The sequence below is a fragment of the Triticum urartu genome, chromosome 7A, assembly GCF_056163025.1.
Source record: "Triticum urartu cultivar PI428250 chromosome 7A, HENAU_Tu73, whole genome shotgun sequence".
Lineage (NCBI taxonomy): Eukaryota > Viridiplantae > Streptophyta > Magnoliopsida > Poales > Poaceae > Triticum > Triticum urartu.
Genome location: NC_141879.1, coordinates 136,486,087 through 136,503,090, shown reverse-complemented (window position 1 = coordinate 136,503,090; position 17,004 = coordinate 136,486,087). Strand labels below are relative to the sequence as shown.

General features: G+C 42.7%; 1 protein-coding gene across 1 annotated transcript; it reads left to right on the top strand.

Moving 5' to 3' along the window:
- The first annotated feature begins 2,615 nt into the window (after positions 1-2,615).
- Positions 2,616-6,723, top strand: LOC125521150 (3-oxoacyl-[acyl-carrier-protein] synthase I, chloroplastic). The gene is made up of 7 exons (XM_048686198.2): positions 2,616-3,070; positions 4,200-4,631; positions 5,143-5,316; positions 5,705-5,818; positions 5,904-6,005; positions 6,091-6,157; positions 6,246-6,723. The coding sequence occupies exons 1-7, from the start codon at positions 2,648-2,650 to the stop codon at positions 6,311-6,313; spliced, it is 1,380 nt and encodes a 459-aa protein (XP_048542155.1). The 5' UTR covers positions 2,616-2,647; the 3' UTR covers positions 6,314-6,723.
- Positions 6,724-17,004: the final 10,281 nt, after the last annotated feature.

Here is a 17,004-nt window from a genome sequence, read left to right as displayed (position 1 = left end):
TTGGTTTCGCTGCTATGTTCAGTGTGCGCCTTCATTGCACACAGGTGATGATGACAAGTGGTAGGCTGAATAGGTAGTCAATTGGTCAGCCACATGAATATCATCACGCAACAGCCCTTATCCAATTTCATCCCCAATTTCTGATTGAAAAGGTTTCTAAAGAAGATTAGGAGGATTCTAATCCTTAGGATATTTTGATTCATATGATTGTACTCCATATGATTGCTCTTTTCTAGTGCTTTATACTGCAATTACGGAAATCATACATAGCAATGTTGTTACACTTAAGCAGCATTCAGAAGAACATGAACTAGACAGTGCACTGTTTCCACTACATAACACAAAATGAATCAATCAAAGCAAGGACAACTTACTTTATTACCTCAGTAGCACATCATATGAATCTCCTGCCAATGTCAGTGCTTTCAAATGCTACAAACTTGTGTGGCATCTGCCTGTGCAGGACGCACTTAAGCTCAGATTCAACCACAAGGCCACAGAAACTTGAGTCCACCATAGTGTCATGAGTTTGCTGCAATAGCACAAACCCTAACCCCGACTACAACATCTCACAAATACGAAGTTGAATGGAACAAACCCTAACCCCGACCCTAGCAGAGGAGAGGACAAAGTGAGCTAACAAACAAAGTACTCCATCTGCATGCTGCTAAACTTGCTCATGTATTCGTTATCGTCGGAGCTCTCGTTGCTCTTGGGCCACGACGGCATGGTCGGCGGTCGCGACGCGTCATCGTCTCCGGAGTGTGAGCAAAGAAGTGAAGAAGAGAGTGAGTTATGAAGGGGGAGAGTGAGTCGGCGGCCACTTTGACCTCGTCGGACCAGGTCATAACGAGCCTAGGGGATAACGATTGTCAAGTGCCTGCCATTAGGCATCAGTGGAGCGTGGCCTGAAATGTGGGCCACCGTTGTTATTTTTTTGTTTAAAATGACTAAAACGGTCATCAACAAAAATGTAGTTTTTAGGGACGAATTACAAAAAGGGATAGTTTTTGGTCAAAATTTTGAAAGTTGTAGTTCTGTGAGGCGGTCATCCCAAAACAAGTAGTTTTTTTTGTCAAATACTCCAATTTGCGAGCACTATCACCTTGTAACAATGATCCAACTGTTGGTGACGGCCAGCAAAACGGGCGGCTCGCCATCGTAGGAGGTTTTGCAGAGATTCAATCGAGATGATTCTGTAGTGGCAATGGACACCGCCGATCCGAGGAAGGAGGTGGATCGAGTACGACTAGGCGAGCGGCTGCTAGCCTGAGGAAACGACGACGTTGTAGGGTTCTTCATATTGTGAGAGAGGAAGAGCTGTCGGATGGGAATTGTGGAAGGTAGGAGGAAAACATGTAATACGTCACATCTCAGGACTGTCCATTCGGGATCAGATGTAAGACGTATAAGCAAAGGGGATGCTCTTGATTTTTTTTTCGTCTAGAAAAGCAGCCCATATGACACCTTGCCTAGGAGCAGCTCACGCAGGAAAGAGGGGCATCAATGGCTGAAAATGATTCAAATTGGAAATCCAATTACCAAAAGTGTGATGTATGGGGAAGCTCTGCTAGGTACAATTCTACTCTCTTGCTTTGGATGGCATTTTGCTTCTTTGTTTTTTTTCTTTCTATTCCCACGTTTTAGGAATTTAGCAAACCAAAGAAACTCTGAACACTCTCTTTGGTTGTGTTTATTGTAATTCGAGCATGAGTTTTTACATTTTTAATTTGACTAATAAAACATGTATAAATCATAAAAAATGTATGGTTAGAAGATGAAGAATCTAAAGATACATCTTCTGTACTATATAATAAATGTCTTCCTAATCAAACCGAAGGCCTGAAAAACCGTGCATGGCTTATAAATCCAACCCGAAAGATGAAAAGCCGTGCATGGCTTATAAATCCAACCTAAAAAGTAGCAGTATATATGTTGTCATAGAAGGAATCACTTCCATTTTATTTCATGCCAGAGACTGCCATTTCATCGTATGGATGTTGGATTAATCTAGGAAAATCAGCCTCATTCGCTTTGGAGGAAGCCAAAATATAAGATTTAGGAATAGTACAAGAATTTGATAGGATGACACTTGCCATCCTAGGAAATTGTCTTGTCTTGTTCCTGCATACAAAATAAGTTTTGAGTGAATGTGTAGATTCCTTCAGAAACATAGGAAATAAATAGTATTCCTATAAAATTCTCGTACGTGTTTCATACAAACTAAATGCATATGTAGGAAATTTCCTTCTGAAATCTTTGTTCCTATGTTTTTTCTTGTAAAAATCCTTCAAAACGAATGGGGCCTAACAGCTCAAGCTACATGTAGTATAGTATATTTTTCGATTGACACGGAGCATTTCCTCGGACCAACAAAAGCCCGGAAACAAGAAACAGCGGGCGACGGCATTGCGGAATCCGCCCCATTTATCGCCGCGAAACCCACCGCCCCTCTCCGTCGCCCCCAATGCCCCCGTGCCCAGGCCGCGGGCCCCACCAGCCAGCCCCACCCTCCATACATACACATACACGCGCTCTCGCCTCCATTCCCACCCCGCAGCCAGCACACCGCACCAGTCCAGACCAGACCCCGCCTCGTTTCCATCGCCACCACCCCCGCCCGCCCGCCCGCCGCCGCCCCGCAGCCATGCAGAGCCTCCTCGTCCCCACCGCCGCGGCCTGCGCGGCGCCGCCGTCGGCGTCCACGCGGCGGCCCCGGCCGGCCCGCGTCTCCGTCCGCGCCTCGGCGGCCCCGCCCCGGCGCGAGACGGATCCGAAGAAGCGGGTGGTGATCACGGGGATGGGCCTGGTCTCCGTCTTCGGCAACGACGTCGACGCCTACTACGACCGCCTGCTCGCCGGGGAGAGCGGCGTGGGCCCCATCGACCGCTTCGACGCCTCCAAGTTCCCCACGCGCTTCGCCGGCCAGATCCGGGGCTTCTCCTCCGAGGGCTACATCGACGGCAAGAACGACCGCAGGCTCGACGACTGCCTCCGCTACTGCATCGTCAGCGGCAAGAAGGCGCTCGAGTCCGCCGGCCTCGCGCTCGGCTCCGACGCCATGGCCAAGGTACCAGTCACACTCTCAACCAGCTCCGATTCAAACAAATGCCGCTCCTGTCACCTGATAACCAGATCAGGCGCTGGCTGAAGCTCCTCCAGTGATTTGCATTTTACTGGTACCGACTTCCTAGTCAGCAAAAACCTGGTAGATTTCGCTCTTGGAAAGCGCCCGTCTGTCTGGTGTTGATAATACAGTACCTTTTATAGATCGGATGGCCGTTTTTTCCCCTTTTCTTGGTCTGGGATGCTACAGTACCTGCGAGAATAGTAGAGCGCTAGTGCAAATCCAGGAAGAATGAGCTGACAGTGAGATGGACACGTTGGAATTTGAATTGTGATGGTGACGTGCCATCTGATCTTGGCAAGAGGAAACAGCTGGAACAAGTTGCGAGTAATGATCCCAGAGGAGTAGATCTTGGGCAGTTAAGCAAGTACAATTTGGCATTGCGGGTTGTGATTCGTAGGCATAGTTGAATGTGATGATCTTATATGCAAAACAGAGAAGAAAGCATTTATTTAACACTTTGGGAGTAAATGGCCATAACCTTTTCTTCCCATTGTAAGAGCCTAAAAGGGGCAGTAGTTGAATTCAGTCTTAAAAATCAAGATGTGTACTCTCTTAAGGAAGTTGCCAAGAGCGTGTTCTCTAGAAGGTGACATCTAACATCAGCAGTAAGTACTCATGCCAGTATATTAGCGTTTCACTGTGTTCTTTAGACTTCATTGTAGGCAGATGGAGTGGTACAGCTCTATTTGGATTAGCAAAAGTAAAAAATTGATCTGTGTGGGTAGTAGCATCACAGTCAATCATGAGGCAACACTCTTTATTAAGAATGTCACTTCCTCTGCTTTACTCAGTTGGTGTATATCTAATTAGAAAGTAAGTGATTGTTAACGAGCATAAATCTGTTTTGTCATTTGATGTTGCTTGCACATTTTTTTTGGCAAACATGCACACTAGGACTAAGTCAAGATACCATTTTGTAATACCAAACGTATTGGCTTTTTGTAAGGTTGATATTAGCTTCATACGTTCTATTTAATACTGCCTACGCTGCTACATTTGTTTTCACCATTCGTATTATATTTGAGAAAAATAATGTTTGTTGCTAAGTACTAAATGCTGTCTCTGACAGATTGACAAGGCCCGTGCTGGTGTACTTGTGGGGACTGGTATGGGTGGCCTCCAAGTGTTTTCTGATGGTGTTCAGAATCTTCTCGAGAAGGGCTACAGAAAGATAACTCCTTTCTTCATCCCATATGCCATAACAAACATGGGATCTGCCCTGCTTGGCATGGACATTGGCTTCATGGGTCCAAACTACTCTATTTCAACTGCATGTGCTACCTCGAACTACTGTTTCTACGCCGCAGCAAACCATATTCGCAAAGGCGAAGCCGATGTGATGATTGCTGGTGGCACTGAAGCCGCCATTATTCCGATTGGTGTTGGTGGGTTTGTTGCATGTAGAGCACTATCACAGAGGAATGATGACCCTAAAACAGCATCTAGGCCTTGGGACAAGGAGCGTGATGGTTTCGTCATGGGTGAAGGAGCTGGAGTACTGGTATGCCTTATGAACATTATTCTGGCCCAGATTATATATTAGAATTAGGTTGATATCATTCATACTTTTACTGAAATTTTCTTATCGTATCCTACAGCCTGTAAACTGAAACTATTTATTTATTTGCAAGAATCTGTTCAATAATACTGTTAATGAATCTAGATGCTTTTGGACATTATTCTAGTCCAGATTATACATTAAGCTTCCAAGCTGCTGTCATAACTTCAGTAGAAACTTTCTTTAGTGATGATTGTGTTTAGGTACTAAGCGGAACTGATTGTTTTTGTTTCATTGATCTGTTCAATAGTAATTTTCCTTGGGTTGAGGTACTCGAGTCAACCTCTAAATACATCAATTGAGAACATATTGAAGTATTGATGTTGTGATTTTGTCGGTCATCATATTCCTATCATAGAACACAATGATAATAACATTTCATGTACCACACATTCTACTGTGAAATTTTTATTGATTCTGCTTCTAACCCCTTAATTTTTTTCAATTGAAACAGGTCATGGAGAGCTTAGAACATGCAATGAAACGTGGTGCTCCAATAGTTGCGGAGTATCTAGGGGGTGCTGTGAACTGTGATGCTTACCACATGACTGATCCGAGAGCCGATGGTCTCGGTGTTTCATCTTGCATCAGACAAAGTCTTCAAGATGCTGGTGTGGCACCAGAGGAGGTAACTGAAACATTTCATCCTTAGAACATTATTTCTGCAATTGTTCTTTTCTCATATGATATTGGGCTACCTTCATAGTGTGGCAGTTATGCGTGATCCTTCAAATTATTGTTTCCAGTTGTGTAATTTGGCTATTTTGTATTCAGACTGCAAATCATTTTATGCAATAAAAAGTCGTCATGGCTGGCATGTAATTGTAAATTGTCAATGCTTATTTCTGTCATCTTTCCACACTATACCTTGTGCTTGAATTACAATACCTCTGATTTTTATTGTCTATTTGACGTATATCGACTCTGGCACATACTGTAAAATTCTTGTTTTGATTGGCAATTGCTTTTGAAGAAGTTTCATTTGACTGGAATAAATCGCAAATTACTATTTGCAGGTTAACTACATCAATGCTCATGCAACATCCACCCTTGCTGGTGATTTGGCAGAGATGAATGCCATCAAGCAAGTCTTTAAGGACCCATCTGGGATAAAAGTAAACGCAACCAAGGTGCTTTACTGTCCTGCCTTTGTTACTTGAAGGATATTGATTCATTGTCCCTTCTTAATATGACCCCCTTCTCCTCCTTTTGCAGTCCATGATAGGGCATTGCCTAGGTGCAGCAGGTGGTTTGGAAGCCATTGCTACTATTAAAGCGATAAACACTGGCTTGGTGCATCCGAGCATAAACCAGTTTGTAAGTCTTGTTTACAATATTACAGCATAAACCTGTGAGGCACATCATGGCTAGAAAAATAAGAGCTGCAATATGTTAACTGCAGGAGCGGGAGCCTGCGGTTGAATTCGACACGGTACCCAACGTAAAGGTCGAACATGAAATCAATGTTGGTGAGTAGCAGATCCTCTGCTTTGTAGTGCAATTGTACTGTTCCATCTTTTCCCTTCCTCTCATGTTAGTTTTGGTATCGCCATGCAGGTATCTCAAATTCCTTTGGATTTGGAGGACACAACTCGGTGGTCGTATTCGCCCCATTCAAGCCTTAATGCGGTACATGCTCGACAAATCTTGGCCAGAACAGTGGAGGTTTTTTTTCAGGAAGCTCTTGAGTTATTTCGATGTGTTCTCTTCCGGGAAGCAACTGTCGATCTGACAGCCAGCAACATTACAGTGAACAGAGGATCCAAGATCCATTGCATTTTAGATACACCCATCCGATTAGATTTGAGAACACCGTGTAACCTTCTGCATCGCTTGCAGTCGATTCTACTTGTTTTCGTGTAATTTGTCATGTAGAAACAAACACTAGTTCTTCTGTTCCGTAGAGAGAGTGCATTGGAGGGCAAGGAGTTGTTTGTCTGTACTACCTGATCTGGGGGGAAATCTATATTATCACAATTTTTTGCTGTTTCCAGTCCCTTTGTAGTCTAATAAAAACTGTAATGTTTCAGTCTTACGGATGGCCGTTCGGTCTAAGATGGTCATGCATCCTGAATGAAAATTGTGATTCTGATGTTGGATTGAGCCGAGAGCGAAGTCATTTCAGCAACATCTGAATGTGTCCCATTTTACGGAGATACTGTTTTAAATTGTACGTAAAATCTGAATACTTATGTTCTTAATAAAACATCTTACCTAGTTAATGTGTCATATTTCTAAGTTGTGAGGTTTTCAACGGTAAAAACAGATCATGCTTTTTGACGTGTGGTTTGAAAGTTTGTTTTAAGAATAATCCAAAACAAATTAATTGAGTTTCCCCTCGTGTTAGGTAATTTCTACTGCAGTCTGGTCGATTGCGCGCCATAGGAAAGGGATGTAAATGTTGATAGCTTCTGTTCGAAATCCGCATCTGCGTCCGTTTTTAAGGATATGGTATGCACTTACACGAATACGCTAGATAGGGATGTGGATATGGATTTTGGTCTACCGAATATTCAACTGATATGGTATCGGTAATATCCGGCGGATGTGGATTATTCAGTATTTTTTGCGGATTAGCGTGGTTATCAAAAGGATTATCTGATAAATTTAGCCCTTGACAAGCTCAAATACCAAGCCCACTAACTAGAATTATCACATATAAATTGTTACTATTCTGTTGTGTGAGTTATGACTTTAAACATTTGGCCACTCACTAGTGTTGTGCGGTTGGATACAAAAAAATGTGTTCATACTATTTGCATAATAGAAATAAAATCATGTCTCATTGCACGTATGACCCGATTTTTTTTATCCGTTTCTAGTCCGAGTCCGCTCTGTTTCCGCTCCAAATCCGTGATCCTATAAAATCGGCATTCGATTCTGCATTTGGTCATTATCTGCTCCGCTCCGAATACGACAAAAAAACATGGCAAAGGATATGAAAAAGTATTATCCAATCTGATCCGATCCGTTTACATCCCACTCTCATATGAGAGGGGTGGTAAGAGATCTTTCTAGATTTAGCGGCCGCTCGGTTAGACTAACGACCGTCCGCTAGATGCATTCATTTTTAATTGATTTTCTTAATGAAAACATTTTTAAAATTTATGCACATTTTAAAAGTTTTTATGAACATATTTAAAAATAACACTTTCTAAAAGAAAGAACATTTAAAATTTACCATCATTTTTCTTTTAAATTTTAGAGTTCTTTTAGTATTTTTAGGCATTTTTACAATTTTTTTGATTTTTTTAATCTTTCTACTACAGATGATTTTTTTCTGAGAAACCAACTAAAAAGAAAATCTGCACAAAAAAAGAACTGAAAAGAAAAGAAAAACCGAAAGAAAGAAAAGCCGTCCAGGCTACAACGAGGGGTACAAGCATCGCTGGCCGGCCAAACAGGCAGCGCCTTGTGAGTTTCGCGGCAGCAAGCGTCAAAGCGGCAGCAAGCATTTTGAAAAGAGATGTTACTGTGCAATTAGCTAAAAACTTTGTTTCACCTCCGAGAATACATTAACGGTTCTGAAATTGGTAACTTTGACCGACAATTAAGCTAATTACTTCTTTTATTTTTATATACAAGGCCACTATGAAAAACACATTTTGCATCTATACAAGGCCACCAACAGTAATCGAGGCAAATATTAATGATGTTTTCTCATACTAGTAACCCATGGTTTAATTACTAGCATGCATGTAGTGGATGATAATGACACGCTCAACTACTTCCTCCCTCATGGCCACTCAATTTCCTCTAATGTGCATGCGCCCTATTAATTAACCCGGTAATCGAGAAAATAAATTGGCATGTAAAGCACGCATTAACTTTTATCTTGGTACCTGTAATTTGAGTTTGTGGCCTTGTATATAAAAATGAAGGGAGTAACATGCAAGCTTAGTAGAAAATGCAGTTTTTTCATGATTGTATTTTCTCTAAAGCTTTTGCATCACGGGTTCTCCGGTCGACGTAGTGAGCCTTGTTCATATAGAGAATCTGTGGCATGCAATAACCTCTTTATCAACTATATTTTTTTTCAGCAAAACAGAATAATCAAAGCAGACTTCAATACAACTGAGAATCACTATGTCGTGGTCAGAAATGTATGGTTGTGAGAATGACTAACCGAGTACATCATTCTTGAACCATGTATGGTTATAAGGTTGGTGAACCATATTAAATCAAGTACGGTTCCATTGCTCGTCCTAAATAAAATAGGGAGAGGGAATGCATGTCTATACACTTTAATAAAGCTGACTGACTTGAAGTTCATTTAGCCACCACTGTCCTTGTGTGCATGTAGTAATGTACAATAGACATGAGAGGCATCAGAGAAGGCATCATTTCAGACTCTTCAGAAATCAGGATGCCCTTCATCAGTTTGTCTAGAGAGAACAATACAAAGTCCTCAATGTCATGTACTAGTACTTGGGGCGTGCCTTCGTGCCCCTCTTGGATATTCGTTCGTGGCCAACATCGATTTGGTTTTCCTATTGGGCCAAATCGGATGTGGTATTATCCAGCTGGAGCACTTATTTTATTAGTATTATCCCCTAGGGTTTCACTAGGGTCCCCTATTCCTCTGGTGATTTCTCGAGATCTTCTCGGCGGTGGATAAGGTTGCATCCATGGGTGGAAGGCATACTCTTATTAATGTTGTACTCTCTCAAATATCCTTGTACCATATGTCCATGTGGTTGATGAATAAAACATTTATGGAGAAACTTGGTAAACATAGGGTGCTAATAAGAAAAAAGGTACTATCTTGACAAGTGGATCAGGATTTGTAGATCTAAAAATAATGGGCATATGGGGGTTAAATACTTCAGGAAACAAGTAGCTTGATGGCGAAGTGGTGATGGAAGCTAGATACTAAAAAGGGTATTTGGCAAGACATTGTGAAGGCAAGGTACTTGAGGAACAAGAACGTGGCCACTATACAACCTAGATTTGTTGATTCCCCTGTTGGAAGGCCATTCTTGTCAAAGACTTGGTGATGTTGCCAGGTCGTGGAAAGATACTATTATGGGACAAATTCCTTCTTGTGAAAAGTTCCCTCAACTCTTTGATATATGCACTCATCAAGACTACACTATTAACCGAGTTGGTGATGTTGACACCTCTTCTTTTTGTTGGAAGAAGGTTGAATCCTGAGTTGGCTAATCAATGGCACGACATAAAAATGTTGGTTGTTGGCATTGTGTAATGGGGTTTGAATAATAATGCCAAGTACCCTACTAAATCTATGTACAAGTGGCTAGAAAAAACCCTTAGTGGATGTAGTTTTAAGTGGATATGGGATGCTAAAATCCCTTTAAAGATTCAAATTTTCTTGTGGCAAAAGTTCCAAGATATGATGCAGTGTTGACTATGAAGGTTATACAGCAACGGAAGTGGCCTGGTAATCCTTGTTGTTTGTTTTGCGGAGAGGTTGAAACCTCTCACCTTTTCTTTACTTGTCCTATATCACATGTATTCGGTGGGTGTGATGCTTGGGACAGATCTTTGTCCCAACAACCGTTGGCGGTTCTTCTCTTGGTGCTATACGTTTCCCCTGGGGAAGAGAGGTTCCACACTATTGGTTTAGATGCTATCACCTAGGCCATTTGGCTTGCTCGAAATTGAGCGACATTTGAGCACAAGTTAATTAAGACTCCTTTTGAAATTGTTTTTTCCGCTTGTTCTCTTCGTATGTACTGGGCAGGTCTTTAGAAGGATGGTGATGCAAAATTGCTAAGAAAAGGAGCTGAGCTATTACGCGCCAACACTATGAATTTGGTGAGAGTTTGCACGGCAACCAAGAGCTCAATTGACGGATTGTGACGTTGTTCTGCTTGGAAGTCATAGTTGTCCTCTACCACAAGCTTATCTTTGATTGTTTCTTTTGTTCTGGTCAAGGTGTTAGAACTGATGGTTGTTGTGATATATTACCCCTGGTTTGTAATAGGACTACCTTTATTTTTTGGTGCTGCCTAGGTTTTCACCCCGTAGTATTCGTTCCCATATCAGGCGAATGCAGGGGTTTCCTGGCAGTGTGTTGAACTCGCTTCTGTCTCTTCCCTGCTCCTTGTTTGTTCCTTGAACCGATGTATCTCTATTGTTATAATGGGAAAGGGTTAGCCCGGCTAAAAAAAAGATTTTCTCGATGGATGGCAGTCCTATCCACCAACATGTCATTGGAGCTTCTGCATGGCAGAAAGCGAGGAATTGGGAATTAGTGGCGGAGAGAAGACGAATCTTAGGGGAGAGAAGGAATATCTAATTGTGGAGGAGGTGGACGGTGTTGCTAGAGGTAGCGGGGTGGTAGGGATCTCGCAGGAGTAGACCAAGGAGCTCGGAACAGAAGGTAATAAGGGGGGGGGGGAGCTAGCATTACTCCCCGTCTAGCGAATTTGGAGGAAGAGAAGGGAGGAATGAGTGAGGCTGGTAGAGGTGATGGCGAGGAGGATGAGTGGGACTTTTGCGGTCCTGTACCAGACTTGGAAAATTTCTTTGAGGGCCTGACTTTTTATGGGGAGGAGGAAGAAGACTTGAATTTAGTTAATGAAAGTGCAACTATACCTAGGTGGTTTTGGTAATTCATAACAACATATAGCTCATTGAGCTAATGCTATTCCAAGATGACTATTTCAGGAAAGCTCAATGATTGGCATGGCATGGATGTGAAAGTGGAACCCTCAAAATGCTAAGGACAAAGGATTGGCTCAAGCTCAAAAGCTCAAGACTCTTCATTTTATATTTTAGTGATCCAAGATCACATTGAGTCTTTAGGAAAAGCCAATACTATCAAGGAGGGATGAGGTGTTGCTTAATGAGCCTTTTGCTTCATGTGCTTAGTGATATGCTCCAAAACCCTCAACTACTTTCCCATATCCACATATGACCTAAACCCTAAGCCAAACTCGGTCCTACCAATTCTTTCTATCCGGCGCCATCGAGTTTCACTTGTCATAAGCCACTGCCAAACCCTAGCAATTCGGTTCTACCGATAGGGATCTCGGTCTCACCGAGATGGGATTGCAAACTCTCTGTTTCCCTTTCGTAACTTTTCGGTCTCACCGAAAGAGCGAATCGGTCCCACCGAGATTGCAGTGTAAACTCTCTATTTCCTTTTTGTAACTTTTCGGTCTCACCGAAAGAGCAAATCGGTCCCACCGAGTTTACCTGACCAACTCTCTGGTTAGCTTATTACCAAACTCGGTCTCACCGAGTTTGTGTAATCGGTCTCACCGAGATTACGTTATGCCCAAACCCTAACCATATCGGTCCTACCGAGTTGCATGTCAGTCCCACCGAAAATCTCTAACGGTCACTAGGTTTACCTTTTCGGTCCGACCGAGTTTGTTGATTCGGTCCCACCGAGATTGGAAAACTGTATAACGGTTGGATTTTGTGTGGAGGCTATATATACCCCTCCACCTCCTCTTCATTCGTGGAGAGAGCCATCAGAACACATACACAATTCCAACTCATATGTTCTGAGAGAGAACCACCTACTCATGTGTTGAGACCAAGATATTCCATTCCTACCATATGAATCTTGATCTCTAGCCTTCCCCAAGTTGCTTTCCACTCAAATCTTCTTTCCACAAAATCCAAATCCTATGAGAGAGAGTTGAGTGTTGGGGAGACTATCATTTGAAGCACAAGAGCAAGGAGTTCATCATCAACACACCATTTGTTACTTCTTGGAGAGTGGTGTCTCCTAGATTGTCTAGGTGTCACTTGGGAGCCTCCGACAAGATTGTGGAGTTGAACCAAGGAGTTTGTAAGGGCAAGGAGATTGCCTACTTCATGAAGATCTACCGCTAGTGAGGCAAGTCCTTCGTGGGCGATGGCCATGGTGGGATAGACAAGGTTGCTTCTTCGTGGACCCTTCGTGGGTGGTTGCTTCTTCGTGGACCCTTCGTGGGTGGAGCCCTCCGTGGACTCGCGCAACCATTACCCTTCGTGGGTGGAGCCCTCCGTGGAGTCGCGCAACCGTTACCCTTCGTGGGTTGAAGTCTCCATCAACGTGGATGTAGGATAGCACCACCTATCCGAACCACGGGAAAAACATCCGTGTCTCCAATTGCGTTTGAATTCTCCAAACCCTTCCCTTTACATTCTTGCAAGTTGCATGCTTTACTTTCCGCTGCCAATATACTCTTTGCATGCTTGCTTGAATTGTGTGATGATTGCTTGACTTGTCCTACAATAGCTAAAATCTGCCAAGAACTAAAATTGGGAAAAGGTTAAGTTTTTATTTGGTCAAGTAGTCTAATCACCCCCCCTCTAGACATACTTTCGATCCTACAAGTGGTATCAGAGCTTTGGTCTCCATTTGCTTTGATCTCCATAGCTTTTGGTGGTCATAGCCTTGGTTTCACAACCTAGGAGAGTATGGCGTCTAGCGAGGGAAATTATCACCGTAGAGGTCCTTACTTTGATGGTACTAATTTTGCTAGTTGGAAGCATAAAATGAAAATGCATATTCTTGGACATAACCCCGCCGTTTGGGCTATTGTGTGTGTTGGTTTGCAAGGTGACTTCTTTGATGGGAAAGAACCAAACCGTGAAGCTACCACGGATGAGTTGAAGATGTTGCAATACAATGCTCAAGCTTGTGATATTCTCTTCAACGGATTGTGCCCCGAAGAATTCAACAAAATCAGCCGTCTTGAGAATGCAAAGGAAATTTGGGACACTTTGATTGATATGCACGAAGGTACCGACTCCATCAAGGAATCCAAGTTGGATGTGCTTCAAAGTCAACTTGACAAGTTCAAAATGAAGGATGGTGAAGGTGTCGCTGAAATGTACTCTAGGCTTGCTCTCATCACAAATGAGATTGCCGGCTTAGGAAGTGAAGAGATGACTGATAGATTCATCATCAAGAAGATCCTAAGAGCCTTGGATGGAAAATATGATACCGTGTGCACATTGATCCAAATGATGCCCAATTACAAAGATCTCAAGCCAACAGAGGTGATTGGAAGAATTGTTGCTCATGAGATGTCACTTAAGGATAAAGAGGAACTTCACAACAAATCAAGTGGTGCCTACAAAGCCTCATGTGAAACCCCTACATCATCAAGTGAGAAACAAAACTTCAATGAAGAATTGAGCTTAACGGTGAAGAATTTCAACAAGTTCTACAAGAGTAGAAGCAAAGATAGAAGCTTCAAGTCAAGGTCCTACAATGACAAAAGATCTTCTAGTCGAGAGCGAAACTGCTACAGTTGTGGAAGACCCGGACACTATTCCAATGAGTGTACGGCTCCCTACAAGAGAAGATTCTCCAAAAAAAAAGAAGCAAAGAATCACCACCAAGAGAGAGAAGGAGTAGAGATGATCGTTATGAATGAAGATACTCACGGAGAAGCAAGGATTCGGAAAGGAAGGAAAAATCATCAAGGAGCTACACAAAACGAAGACATCAAGCTCATGTTGGTGAATGGGTATTCGGCTCCGACTCCGACAGCCACTCCGAGAGAAGTTATCACTCCGACTCCGAAGATACTCAAGATGAAGGTGTTGCCGGTCTAGCACTTGTGTCAACCAACTCCTACGACATATTTGACTCACCAAATGAAGGAATTGGAAGATGCTTCATGGCCAAAGGTCCTAAGGTAACACACCCCGAGTATGTTGATTTCAATAGTGATGAAGATGACTTGTTAGGTGATGATTTGCTTGTTGACAACTCTAGTGATGAATACTATGATGAAACGTCAATTAATCATGCTAATCAAGATAAAACGAATGACAATGATAAGGAGAAGATTGAGGCTCTAACTAAATAACTAAACACTCTTAAGTTAGCTCATGAAACTATCTTCGAAGATCATCGAGAACTTTTAAGAGCTCATGAGAAATTACGCTTTGAAAAGCTCAATCTTGAGCAAGAGCATGAGTTCTTAAAAGCAATCAATGATGATCTCCGCAAGAAAAGTTCTCCTTACATTGCCAAGCGTTTACTCTTATCCACTTACATGCCTCAAGTCAAGTCTAGTAACAAGAACAAGAAAGATTCTTCCTCTAGCAGTAACAATGATCATGCTAAATCCAATATTGTTTCTTCTAGTAGTTCTCTTGATTCCACTAATGATTCTCTTAGCCAAGTTACACTTGAGCAAGAAAATAGCTTATTGAAGGGAATTATAGAGAAAGGAGTGTACAAAAGCCTTGCCAGGAGTAAGCAATTCGAGGAAATTGTGCGCAAGCAAGGAATGCACCGGAAGAATCAAGGCGTTGGTTTTGAACGAAAGTTCAATGCCAATGGAGTTGAGTGGGAAGAAGATCAATACCCCAAGACAAAGTTTGTTCCTCAACAAGAGAAGTATGATACTTCTTTCAAGGGGACACAAGCTCAAGATGATCTTCCACCACAAGACTACAAGCAAAAAGGCAAGGACAAGCTTCAAGAGGAAATTGATGCATTTGAAGAAGCTCCTAAGACCTTAGTCAAGTGGATTCCCAAGACTACTTCAAGTTCCACTTCATCAAGTACGACTACAGCTCCAAGGATTCCCATCAAGATGGTGTGGATCCAAAAGAAGAAGAACTAGAGAGTTCTTGAGGGTGACTCCGCCAACATACTTCACTCTTATCATTTTGGCAAGAACAAGTGCAATCAACTTCCACATCTTGCACTAGTTCAAGGAGTCACAAACCCTCTTGTTGGTAAGACAAGGGACAAGGTAACCTAAAAGTTTTCATGGACATCATCTTGTGTGTGCATCATTCTATGTCTATGGATATCCTTGTTTGTTCCTTGTGGGACTAACCCATGTAGGTATTGAAAGTGCAATTCACTCAAATGGATAGCTCCAAGTGATCTACATCAACATTGAGCATCCACATCTTCAACATCTACATGAAGTCATCATCGACAAAACCCGAGGTTAGTTCATCCCTCTAAGGGGGGATATCACATCTAGGGGGAGCTTTACTCTAAGACTTGAGCTAAAGCAACTCTAAAGATGTGAACACAACAATGCTTTATGTAAAAGTGGTAACCCCACTTGAGCTTAAACGATGAGTATGACCTATGATCAAGTGTTCTCACTTGACTCCTAAGTCAATATACTCATATATAGATGACCTTGTCATCGCAAATTGCTTGATAGATGCTAGAATTGGTTGTGCATGCCTTGTCACATATTTCATTTGCCATCTTATTGTGTGAGCATGCTGGTTGCATATTTTACTCATTCGAGGACATCCACTTGTTGTTTTGATTGTTTGGTTTTATTTCCTTTTGCCAAGTGGATGGACAAGAATGCCTAAGAACCTCCTCTAGCTATCTATGCTTTTCTCGTCTCAAACTCTATTCATACTACATCTAGCGCTCGGAGTCCCCGATTCGTCATAGACTTAAACTTCCAAAACCTCTTTATGATTCTCGGTCTGACCGATACCCTACTTTCGGTCCTACCGAGATCATTAAGTTGATCTAGGTTTTCAATCTCGGTGCAACCGATTTGAACCATTCGGTCACACCGAGTTGCAACAACTGTATACAGTTTTGCATCTCGGTGCCACCGAGTTGTTCCACTCGGTCACACCGACATGGTCGGGATATATATAGTCACGGGCAAAAATTTGGAAATTTCTCCGAACCCCTTCGCCCGCGCGATAGCCTGCTCTGCCAACTTGGTCTCCGGATCGTCTCCTCGCCGCCAGCCGCCTCCAGTCGCTGGTCTCCGTCGCCATCAACGGAAATTCAACCCCGCCGTTGCCGCCGTAGCGAGTCTCCGCCGAACTAGGGTATGGACTCGATCTTTGTGCTATTCCCCAATCCGATTCTTAGCACATTGTGATCATCATGATTCTTGCCACGTTTGTTAAACTTCTATCCAGTCAATGAACTCGTAGATTAGGTTTAATTCGAAAATTTTAGGGTTAGGTTTCCGCCGAAACCATCTCGGACCCACCGAGTTGAAAAACTCGGTCCCACCGATTTGGCTTATGCCATTGCAGAAGTGAGACTCGGTCTGACCGAGAATTACTTATCGGTGTGACCGATTTTGGAACTCTGTGAAACCCTAGCAGTCTCGGTGCCACCGAACTGTGACTCGGTCTGACCGCGTTCACTAGTTTAGGTGCCAAAACTGCTTCAGTATCATCGAGTTTAGAAATCGGTAGATCCGAGATGCTTTCAGTGGGAAACTAAAACTAAGTTTTTGAATTATTATTTTGCAAAAATCTCTGCATTTTGTGATGCTCATCCACTCTATCTCATCTATAACCTATTCACAGGGTCAGCAGTCAGAGTTTGCATCATGTCAGACCAAAGTGATAGCCAGAACTTGTCAGAGCAGCAAGTGCAGAT